This window comes from Petaurus breviceps, unplaced genomic scaffold (genome assembly GCF_028583685.1).
Source record: "Petaurus breviceps papuanus isolate PSGF00001 unplaced genomic scaffold, PetGlider_PUasm1.0 90994, whole genome shotgun sequence".
Taxonomy (NCBI): Eukaryota; Metazoa; Chordata; class Mammalia; order Diprotodontia; family Petauridae; genus Petaurus; species Petaurus breviceps.
In genome coordinates this window covers 1,999,121-2,011,037 of record NW_027187393.1, presented here as the reverse complement: position 1 = coordinate 2,011,037, position 11,917 = coordinate 1,999,121, and the positions used below count along the sequence as shown (strand labels likewise).

The window sequence follows — 11,917 nt, the reverse complement described above, 5'->3', positions numbered from 1 at the left end:
GAAAAACCTAGAAAGACTTACATGAACTTATGTTGAGTCAAGTGAGAAGAACCAAGAGAACATTGTACATAGTAACAGCAACATTGTACAATGACCAACTTTGATAGACTTAGCTCTTCTCAGCAATGCAATGATCTAAGACAAATCCAAAAGATTCATGATGGAAAATGCTATCCATATCCAGAGAAAGAACTATGGTGTCTGAATGCAGATAGAAGCATAGTATTTTCCCTTTTTGTTTGCTTTCTTTTGGTTTTCCCTTTTGTTCTGATCCTTTCACAACATGATTAATATGGGAATTTGTTTAATATGATTGTACATGTATGTATCAGATTGCATGCCATCTTGAGGAGGGGGAAGGACAGGGAGATGGAAAATTTAGAACTCAAAATCTTCTAGAAGTGAATGTTGAAAACTAATAATAAATGAATAATTGAAAAAAATGAGGAGTTCACATTTGTGTTCTAAGTATTTTTCTAGCTCCCACATGCTGCTATTAGAATTTATATTCCAAAAGTAGTCAAAGGATATGAACAGTTCTCCAAAAAAGACTCACAAACTATTAGTAATCATATGAAAGATTGTGCCAAATTGCTAATAATAGGAAACTAGAAAATCAAAATATCTCTGAGGTTTCACTTTACACCTAGAAAAGTGGTTTTTTTTTAACAGGACACAAAATGGAAATAGTTAGTGTTGGAGGGGTTGTGGGAAGAAAGTTACACTGATATACTATTTGTGAAGGTGTGAAGTGGTCCAGCCATTCTGAAAAGCAATTCAGAATTATGGAAAGAAATTAGCTAGAATGTCCGTATCTTTTGAACCAGAGATTCCATTACTGGGCTTATACTACAAGGAGCTAGGAAACCAAGGAAAATAAGAAGAAAATCTTTACATACAATAAAATATTTATAGCAGCATTTTTTTGTGTGATTGCTAAGATTTGGAACAAAGTAGATGCCCATCAATTGGGGAATGGCAAAACAAAATGTGGTACATGAATGTAATGGAATATAACTGTGCTCTAAGAAATTATGTGGGTGAGAAGCATGGAAAGATCTGTATGAACTGATGCAGAGTAAAGTAAGCAGAGTCAAGAAAACAACGTACAGGGGTGACTAGGTGGCGCAGTGAATAGAGCACTGGCCCTGAAGTCAGGAGGACCTGATTTCAAATCTAGTCTCAGACACTTAACACAAAACTAGCCATGTGACCTTGAGCAAGCCACTTAACTCCAATTGCCCTACCTTCCCCCCTCCAAATAGCAAAAAGAAAAATCTGGAAAAAAATGAAAAAGAAAAAATATACACAGTAATCACAACAATGAAAATGAAAAGAATGACATACCAAAAAATCAAAAGTAAATGTAACAAAATTATAAAAATCAAATAAGACTCAAATGAAGAGATATGAGAAGATACCCCCAAAGCACACTTTCATGGAGCTGGTAGGCCCACGTACATTACACATTGCTCATGGACTTTTCGATTTTTTCAATGTATTGATCAACTTTGCTGACTATTTCCTCTCTAAAATATACTATTTGTCATATGGGATAGTTCTCTGGGAAGGTGAGAGGGAAAGATACCTGGGACAACTATGGTGATGTAAGAAATAGAAACTATCAATTACAAATTTATTTAAAAGAAAGAAAATTACTAAAACATCCATCCCCATTAATTCAGAGGCCCCAGTGGAGACACACAAAGAGGTCAAAGTAAAAAAGAAAAGTCTCATATGTTGATCGTATTTATGGCAGCACTTTTTATGTTAGGAAATAAATAGAAACAAAATGGATACCCATTGATCTGGGAATGACCCAGAGGTGGGGAACCTGTGGCCTCAAGGCCACACATGGGCTTCTAGGTCCTTGGGTGTAGCCTTTTGACTGAGTCCAAGTTTTACAGAACAAATCCTTATATTAAGGGGATTTGTTCTGTGAAGTTTGAATTCCATCAAAGGGCCACACTTGAGGACCTAGAGGTCCACATGTGACCTTGAGGCTGTAGGTTCCCCCACCGTTGGAACATATTATGGTACTTGAACATAATAGAATATTACCTTATTGCAAGAACTGAAAAAAAATGTAAAGAAATCAGAGAATAGGAAAACTTATATGAACTGATGCACAATATGCAGAATCTGAAAAAGAATATACACAATTACCACAATGTAAATGGAAAGAACTATTAAAAAACAACAAACTTGAACCTGTGTAATTACAATGACCAAACTTAGCCAAAGAAAAGAGATAAGAAAATGTACCTCCCTCCCCTTGCTGCTGAAGTGAGGAATTACAGAGATGAAATATTGTACATGCTGTCAAATATGATTGACGTGTTATTTAATTTCAATGAATTGTTTTTTCTTTCCTTTTAAAAATCTTTGTTAGAAGGAACAGTTTGGGGCAGCCAGGTAGCTCAGTGAGTAAGAGCATTAGCCCCAGAGTCCGGATGACCTGGGATTGAATTCAAGCTCAGATACTTAGCACCACACCCAGAAATAACTGGCCATGTAACCTTGAGCAAGTTACTTAACCCCAATTGCTTTAAAAAAAAAAAAAAGGAACAGTTTGCTGCATGATGGGGAGGGATATATTTGGAATAAAATATGATATAAAAACAAAAGACAAATTTAAAAAAAAGAGATTTTTAAAAAAATTCAGTGTTCAGCCTCTCCCCCAAGATGGCGCCAAAGGCGAAAAAGGAAGCTGTTGCGCCCCCCTCCCCCAAGACAGAAGCCAAGTCCAAGGCCTTGAAGGCCAAGAAGGCAGTGCTAAAGGGTGTCCATAGCCACAAAAAGAAGAAGATCTGAACATCCCCCACCTTCCGGCGACCCAAGACACTTCAAAGACAACCCAAATACCCTCGGAAGAGTGCCCCTCACAGAAACAAGGTTGATCACTATGCCATCATTAAGTTTCCTTTGACCACTGAGTCTGCTATGAAGAAGACTGAGGACAACACTCTAGTCTTCATTGTGGACTTCAAGGTCAACAAGCATCAGATCAAGCAGGCTGTAAAGAAGCTATATGACATTGACATGGCCAAGGTCAACACACTGATCTGGCCTGATGGAGAGAAGAAGGCCTATGTCCGTCTTGCTCCAGACTATGATGCTTTAGATGTTGCCAACAAAATTGGAATCATCTAACTCGTGGTATCCCATTCTACCTACGATAAAAAGTTTTCCAGAATAAAAAAAAAAATTCGGTATTCAAAGGTTCCTTTCACCTTCAACACTCTGAGCTCCATGTTCTCCTGGTCACAATTCTACTCTAGCCCTAATCATCATGCTAACAGCCAGATTATCTATATCCCTAACCTCAACCTCAGTAAGACACCTACCCCTAGTCCTATTGCTGGTCCTTTGCTTGCCCATTTTCCCAATCCTCTCTTTCACTATCCTTTGTCCCTAGGTTAAGTGGTTCTATGTTTATGCCCCAATTCAGTCCTGCGAAACATTCAGCCCATGGAGTGCTTCCCATGCTCCTCTTGCAACCTGAGAAAAAAAAGTTTGAGTGACCTGTGAAAAATGTAGAGGATGTAAAATAGGCCATACAATATACCATCCACAGGCCACTTTAGTGGGTCTCAGGAGGCCCACAGGCTGTATGTTGTGCAGACCTGCCCCAATTGGTCCTCAGACCATAGAAGGCTCTGGGCTATCAGAAGAAAAGAGTGGGTTTGGCCAGGGTCATAGACACAAACCCAAAAAGTCCAGATTTCACATCCCTCCAGATTAACCCTATCCAAAAATCTGTCCTGTAGCCTCTCAATTCTCATCCCAGGCCCAAGCTACAGGTTGGGTGGATAAGTCTCAAGTAGAGACTGTGTCACCATTACACAGACACATTCATAAATGCAGACTCTTAGACACACATACACACAGTATGTGCTTAGAACAGTAACACATAGTAGGTGCTTAATAAATGTTCACTGACAAAAATGGATTCATAAAAACACATACACAAACACAGATACACATATATGGAGATTCACACCTGCAAAAGACATACATGCATAAACGCACAGCCAAGAGACAGTTCATTTGGAGAATTCCTTGGAGAAAAGGGGAATGATAGGAAAGAGAGGAGGAAGCCCACAGAAGCTCTCAGTGGGAAGGGTAAGAGGTAAGAGCTGGAGGATGTTGAAACTGGGAACTCTCAGGGTGAGGAGGGTCCTGCTGTCTGACGTTCCAGTAACAGAAGACTATAGGCCTGAGGAGAGTTACTATCTAGGCAGTTGTGGGCATGGAGGGGAGGGGGAAGACTGCCCAGAAACAACCCAGGGGTGGACACCCTCATAGGCAAAGACTCCTCCGGATGATTAGCGATTAACCAGGAGGAATTTCAGGGGAGGAGGTGAATTAGGTAATTGTAGAAGGCGGCTGGGGTCCTGAGGGACTTTGATCTTGACCTGAGACTATAAAGGTCTCATCCCCCCCCCCCCCCACCCCCCTTACTTTGGCCACAAGGATTTTCCCACTCCGCTTTCTAGATTCATAGCCCAAGCAAGAGTCAAGGCTAGCCTCTGGACAGGAGGTGAGTAGCTGAGGAAGCTGTAGCTCCCTGGGCTCCCTACCACCTCTCCCCTCCCAGTTCCCAGACTCAGGCGTGGGCCCCGCTCCTCACCTCTGCCCCTTTCTCCCACTCTATAGTCCCCTAGCCCTGACATCCTAGTCTTTCAGCCTCTCAATACCCCTTCACTTCAGTACCGTGACTCCTGGATCTCAGTCCCAGACAACCAGGACTCCCTCGTAACTTCAATCCCTACCATAGTCCCAGAGTCCATCAATCCCCAACCCCAGACTGCTCCAGCCCCGAGGCCTCCTGCCCCACACGCAGCTCCTAGGAAGTGTGTATGGGATGGGGGGGGGGGGGGGAGAGAGGGAGCACACCAAGGAGAAGAAGGGTGTGGGAGTGGGGGAGATGAGGGATCTCCACTGGGGAAGGGAGAACATGAAGGCTGGAATATCTGGTCCTAGGGACCTCTCTGGTGTCTGCACCCAGGATGATGCCTTACAGAGAGAGACACATAGGCCCTGCCCTATCCCCACTGCCAGCTGCCAGTCCTCACTGTATGATCCGAGGCACAGCCTTTGCCTATACAACCAGTCCTCAGGGTAAGAACAGAATACACTGGAGCCCAGCCTTCCTGCTCTGATAAGGCCTCTATCTATGGGGGTGGGGGGAAGGGATGGTGAGGGTCCCTGGCCATAGATCTTGCCTTACTCTGAGCACCTCTCAGAGAACCAGGGGTCTCCATGAGGGGTCTGCTCCAGCAGAATGCCCAGAGGCAGCGTGCTCTTTTCCATCGTCCCCCCATTTACATTCCACTTCCTCACAGCCTAGGGTCCCAACTGGTAGCAGAGTCACTGAGCCCTATTTCTCCCTAGTTCTACACCGGATTCCTGGAGCCCCAGCCTATGCCTTCCCTGCCCTGGGGCCAGGGGCCCTTCCTGAGTGTGGCTGTCTGTGCGGAGAGACTCTGGAACGCTATGAGCCTGACCCACTGCCCCCCAAGTTGGCCCCGGAGGACACACAGAAGTCAGGTGCAGGGATGTGACGGGGATGGGGGTGGGGACTGGGCTGTTTCGGCAAGGCAGTTAGGATGATAGATGGCCAGGCTGGCCCTCTGGATAGAAATGAGGGAGGGGGACTATATCATTGGGGTTAATAGGAAAGACCCCTGCTAGAGGGGTGGGCCCCAGAGAAAAAGATCCAAAATAAAGGGCCTGTGGAAGGACCCAGGCCCTCTGGAGATGTTGGTGGGGAAGGGGAGGGACTCACCCTGGAGCCATGTCTTCCCAGAACCAGGGCCATCCCAGAGGCTCCGCTTGGCCTGTGTCAATCTCGTCAAGGTCCCCATGATGCTTGTCTTCCTCTATCTCTTTGTTTGCTCCTTGGATGTGCTCAGCTCAGCCTTCCAGCTTGCTGGAGGTATGTAAAAGGGGAGGGCAGGCAGGGTTGGAAGGGAGGTCTAGAAACCCCCTTGGGACTGTGAACAGGACCTTAGGGACACTGGGCCAATAGAGACGGGACTTCTGGCTCAGAGAATCAGGACATGAACTGGGCCTCAGTGGGCCCTGGGCCATCTTCTGGAAAGTTTGGGAGGTTGAGGGGACTTAGAGCAGAAGGCGGGTCTCTGATGCTGGAAATTGTCCTCTAGGGCCTTACCCCCAACACTTTTCCCCTTCTTTCTCCCTCCCCCCCACTCTCCAGGGAAGGTAGCTGGTGACATCTTCAAGGACAACGCCATCCTATCCAATCCTGTGGCGGGGCTGGTGGTGGGGATTCTGGTGACTGTCCTTGTGCAGAGCTCAAGCACATCCACCTCCATCATAGTCAGCATGGTCTCCTCAGGCTGTGAGTCTTGGGAGGAGGGGTAGGGCCAGTGGGTAACAGGGAGTGAGCCAGAACACCAAGGTATAGGGCAGGGAAGGAATAGGGAGTCAGAGAGAAGAATGTGGCCTCAGCTTTCACTGATATGGCAACCTTCCAGGGATCCCAGCTCCTCCTTGGAGTCACTCCCCAGAGCCTTGACTTTTTTCTGTTTTCAGGTCAGTCACCTTGATTCAAGGCACTGAGCCTTCCAGAACTGCTTGCTCCCTGAACCTGCTCAGCCCCCTGGTCTCAGAGATCTGTGGCTCTTGATTCCTGACTTCTCCCCGTCCTCCCTTTCTCCTCCTATTGACACTGAACATCTGCTTCTAGGATCTGCTCTCTCTTCCTTCTTTGTTCCCAGAAAAGGGTATTTTCTTAAAGAGAAAAACCCAAAACTTTTTATTAAAATATTTTCTTTTTATTTGACCTTAATCTCCCAATATGTTCCTCATCTACCTGCTCTATCCAAAGAGCCACCCCTTTTAACAAAGAATAAAAGAGGAAAAGAAAAAAAGCAGTTCAGCAAAGCTAACCAACATATTAACTGGGTTTGACTGTATATCCAACGTTCCACAGCAATATCCTCCCACCTTGGCAAAGAAAAGAGGGAAAGAGGGTATTTTCTAAAGTTTATGTGGAGGAATAAACTAATCTATAGGGGAGCTTGGTGGCACAGTGGATAGAGTACTGGGTCTAGAGTCAGAAAAACTCATCTTCCTGATATCAAATCAGGTCTCAGACAATTACTAATTGTGTGACCCTGGCAAGTCACTTAACCCTATTTGCCTCAGTTTCCTCATCTGTAAAATGAGCTGGAGAAGGAAACGGCAAAGCAGTTCAATCTCTGCCAAGAAAACCCCAAATGGGATCACAAAGAGTCAGACATGACTGAAAAACTATTCAACAAACTAATCTATAACTTCAGAAATAAGAAGGGGGGATCATTAAAGGATCCCCTTAAACTTCCTAAGCATTTTTATCAAGTTGTGATTCCCCCAGGCTAGCTTTTCTCATGATCCTCTCCTGCTCATGAACCCCATGCCAGAAGCTTCTAGCTCCCCCCAGAGAAGAGTATTGTTTGCCTCAGACCCACCATTTCCTAATTTAGGAATTTGCCCACCTGGGCATTGTGGATTATGTTCACCAACACATCCCTAGCTCACTTTCAGCCAGTCAGAAAAGCTCCTCTGGTATGGTGAGTTCAACCCACATTCCCTTAATGCCTCACTAACTAATTTCCCCTCCTCTCTACCTTATCCTCTCACTGCCCAAGGCAAAAACAAGGAAGTATAAAGCAGGTAGAAACAGGATTCCCATCACCTCGAAACAAAATGAGAATATTTCAACCCAACACATTGGTGACAAAATTTCATTTTGTTTCAGCTAGGAAGTGGGACTGATGGTCTGGTGCTCAGGCAGATGGTGTAACAGACTAAGGGGTTGAAGGGTCAAAATGCCGGGTTCCTAAGGAATGGGGAACTCTTGGTGGGGGGGATAGGAATGCAGTCTTCCCAAAAAGCTTAGAGCCCTGTGAAGGGGTAAATTGGGGGTAGAGGGAAGGGTCAAATCCAGCACCCCAGAGAGGAGCAGTCTGACATTCTTCATCATTTGTAGGAGTTGGTGGGGTGGGGAGGGGGAGGGGGGCAATGGCAGTGCCAGGGGTGGCAGCTAAGATTTTTCTCCCCTTGTGTCCACAGTGCTGGAGGTCAAGTCTGCCATTCCCATTGTCATGGGTTCCAACATTGGCACATCTGTCACCAACACCATAGTGGCATTGATGCAGGCTGGAGATAGGAGTGACTTCCGAAGGTAAGGAGGGACAGGGACAGACTGGCTGTGTGGAATGGTAGCCGTGTGGTCAAGTGGGGTTGTGGGACTCTTCTGACTGCAATGACTATAGTGATGCTTATTCTGGTCTCTATTTTCATTCTGACCCTCTTTTAAACCACCTTCTTATCCATTTCCCAGACTCCTCTGCCCTAAACTTTACCCCAACTAGCTCCTCCTAACACTGACCTCCAATCTTCATTGTCATTACCCATCCACTGACTACCACATCATAATTCTAGCCCTCCCAATTTCTCTTTGTTAACCCTGATCCATGCCCCAAACTTCCTCTGTCCTAATCCTCATCCCAAACACTCTTGGAATAGCTTTGACCATATATATTTCCCAGCTCAATGCTGACCAATAAATTTCCTTTATCTCATCCAAACTCTTCCATCATAACTCAGATCCCCAAATTCCCATTATCTTAATCCTCATTCCCAAACTCATTTCATCTTAACTTTAGCCCCCAAATTCCCCATCATCCCTCAAACTTCCCCATTCTAATTCAATCCACAAACTCTCCCAACCCCCAATTTAGTCCAAATTAATCCTAACCTCCCAAATATACCCAAGGGAATGGGGATTTGGATTCCCCAAACTCCCTCCCAATCTAGCCTTGTCGCCAAATTCCTCTTCTGACCTTGATTCCAGAAGTTTGCTGGTCTAAGGCCGACTACCAAACTCCCCTCTCTTTGTTAATTCTCCAAATTCTCCCATCCTACCCTTGACCCACATAGTCCCCCAAATTTATCCTGATCATCTTCTTCCCTCACTTTCCAGTTCTGGTTCTGGACTCAAAGTCCTCCCTCATTCCCCCATCCTAGGGCCTTTGCAGGGGCCACAGTCCATGACTGCTTTAATTGGCTGTCGGTTCTTGTCCTGCTGCCCCTGGAGGCAGCTACGGGGTACCTGCACCACCTCACCCACCTGGTGGTCACTTCCTTCAAAATTCGAGGTGGCCAAGATGCTCCAGACCTGCTTAAGATCATCACTGAACCCTTCACCCGACTCATTATTCAGGTGTCGATTGGGGATCCCTGGGTCATTCTTGGGAGAGGGGAGGGTTTCTCCCTCTGTTGTTTCCCTCTAAAGATATGTCCCTCTGCTGGGTATTGGTGGAAGGCTTTCAACAGAGAGGAAGGGTAGCATAGTGGTAAGCACTGTCATTGGAGGTAGGAAACCTGGGTTCTAGTCCTGACTGCCACATACTCTATGAGCCTCAGTTTTCTAATATGTAAAGTGGAGTTAATGATATTTGTTCTACCTACCTCATATGGAAGTTGTGAGGCAAGGGCCTTGTAAACCTTAAAGAGCTATAAGATGGTATTATTAACTGTACATGGTATGGTGGAAAAGGAGCCAGATTTGAATTCAAGCTGGATTTCAATCCCAGTTCTAACACTCTCCAACTCTCATGTAACTTCTTTGGGCTTCAGTGTCCTGACCTGTAAAATGAAAGGGTTGAGAGGCAGCATGATACAGAGGAAAGAAAATCAACTCAATCGAGTCAGATGACCTGGGTTCAAATCCTACCACTGAAGCTTACCTGTCCAAGATCCTTCTTACCTGGGGTCAAATTTCCTCATACCATCCTCTCAGTGTCCCTGATTTTTCCACCCCAGTTGGATAAATCCGTGATCAATAGCATCGCCATAGGAGATGAGACACTTCGAAACCACAGCCTTATCCGGATTTGGTGTGAATCCCCAACCCCTCCCCAGGTAAGGCTTAGCCCTGCCCCCCCCATGAGTCCTAGCCCCAGCCTCACCCCCACCATGAATCAGAAATCCAATCCCTTCTTTCACTTGGAAGTAAATTCCTGACCTGTTGGAGGTAAGACCAGTCAGGGGACAACAGGGGTAAAGCCTAGCTCAAGGTGAATCTCTAAGACTCCAGGCAGTGAGTCTTTGAGCTAATTTAACTCATAATCATTAAGCACTGCCTTGTGCTAAGCACTGCTTTAGGTACTGGGATTACAAAGACAAAACCAGAAGCAATCTCTGTACTCATGAGTCTGAATGTGATACAATGTATATCCAGATAAGTAAGCACCAAGGAGTACAAAGTCATTCCAAGAGGGAGAGAGCCCTGACAGCTGGGGAGAGGATGATAGGAAAGTCCTTGTTCAGGTTGTGGCACATGAGCTGTGCCTTGAAAGAAACTGGGGGTCCTACGAGGTGGAGGTGAGGAGGAAGGACTCTCCAGACAGAGGGGATCATCTGGGCAAAGGTATGGAGATGGGAGATCCACCACTTTGTTCAAGCAACAGCTTAGCAGACTAGTTTGACTAGAGTAAGTAGCATGCTGGAACAATGTGGAACATAAAATGATGCTAGAAAGCGATCAGGAGCCACACTGTCAATGGCTCTCGATGCCTGGATGATGATTCTATATTTTTCATAGGGTGGCCCTGACAATTTTTGAGTCAGAGGATGATCTAACTAGATCCGTGTTTTAAGAATGACAATTTGGCAGCTGTACAGAGAAGAGACTTGAAGGAGGAAAATCTGGAAGCAGGGAGACTATTAGGAGGCTAATGTAATAGAGATGAAAGGTGTCCTGAAATAGGGCAGAGGCAAGCTAGGTGGTGCAGTGCTAGGGCCAGAGTCAGGAAGAACGGAGTTACAATCCAACCTCAAACGCTTCCACTTGGGTGTAGCCCTTGGGCAAATCACCTCACCTCTGTCTCCCTCAGCTTCCTCACCTGTAAAATGGGGATAATAATAGAATTTACCTTCCAGGGCTGTTGTGAGGATAAAATGAGGTCACATTTGTAAAGTTTTTTGTAGATATTAAAGGGCTATATAAATGCTAGTGATTATTGTTGTAAGTGAAGAGAAGTGAATGAATGAAAAAGATATTATGGAGGCAAAATGAAAAAGACTTGACAATTAATTGAGTCGTGAGGGAGAAGAGTCAAGGCTGACTCCAAGGTTGTGGACCTGAATGATTGGAAGGATAGTTCTCTCAACAGGAATAGTGAAGTTTATAGGAGGAATGGATTGGGGGAGGGGATAGGGGAGGAATATGAGTTGTCTTCTGTACATGTTGAGTTTCAGATTCCTAAAGATGTTCAGGCAAAACTGTCTGACAAACAGTTGGTCATGTGGGATTGGAGTAAAGGGGAAAAATTAGGGCTGGGTATACAAATTTGATGCTCATATGCATAGAGATGGTGACTGAACCCATGAGAACTGACAAGATCACCAAAAGAGAGAGTATAGAAATAGAAAAGATGGCCCAGGACAGCACCATAGGGATATTCACCCCTGGTGGACAGGAGGAATGGTCAAAGAGATGGGAAAAGAACTAAGAGAAAGATATTCACCACAGCCAAAGGTGGAAGTGTCCAGGAGAAGATACCTGGAGGTGAGTCCACAACACCCAGAAATGAGGGTCTCTCCATGTTGAGGACCATTTGACTTTCCTTTCTGGAGACATGCTCCCCACATAGGTGCCCCTGTTCCAGATTCCCACCCTGACTGGTTAGGGTCAGGTTGGGTTTAGTCCTATACATTGATTGCCTAGTCTTTACTTAGGCTGTATTGTAGGAGGAACCCGGTGCTGGGCATGGGGTCTAGGAGTCAGGAAAGAAGAAGGAGGAGGAGGAGGAGAAGGAGGAGGAGGAAGAGGAGGAAAGGAAGGAAGGAAGGGTGAGAAAGAAAGAAAGAAAGAAAGAAAGAAAGAAAGAAAGAAAGAAAG

General features: G+C 45.4%; 1 protein-coding gene across 1 annotated transcript in view; it reads left to right on the top strand.

Moving 5' to 3' along the window:
- The first annotated feature begins 4,449 nt into the window (after positions 1 to 4,449).
- The window catches only part of SLC34A1 (solute carrier family 34 member 1), a 20,500-nt gene continuing 13,032 nt past the window's right edge, over positions 4,450 to 11,917 (top strand). Inside the window, exons 1-8 of the mRNA XM_069077571.1 lie at positions 4,450 to 4,543; positions 4,987 to 5,124; positions 5,398 to 5,553; positions 5,813 to 5,941; positions 6,224 to 6,367; positions 8,083 to 8,194; positions 9,040 to 9,235; positions 9,838 to 10,026. Coding sequence (XP_068933672.1) covers positions 5,013 to 5,124; positions 5,398 to 5,553; positions 5,813 to 5,941; positions 6,224 to 6,367; positions 8,083 to 8,194; positions 9,040 to 9,235; positions 9,838 to 10,026 — 1,038 coding nt within the window. The 5' untranslated portion in view covers positions 4,450 to 4,543; positions 4,987 to 5,012. The remainder of the gene's footprint in view (positions 4,544 to 4,986; positions 5,125 to 5,397; positions 5,554 to 5,812; positions 5,942 to 6,223; positions 6,368 to 8,082; positions 8,195 to 9,039; positions 9,236 to 9,837; positions 10,027 to 11,917) is intronic.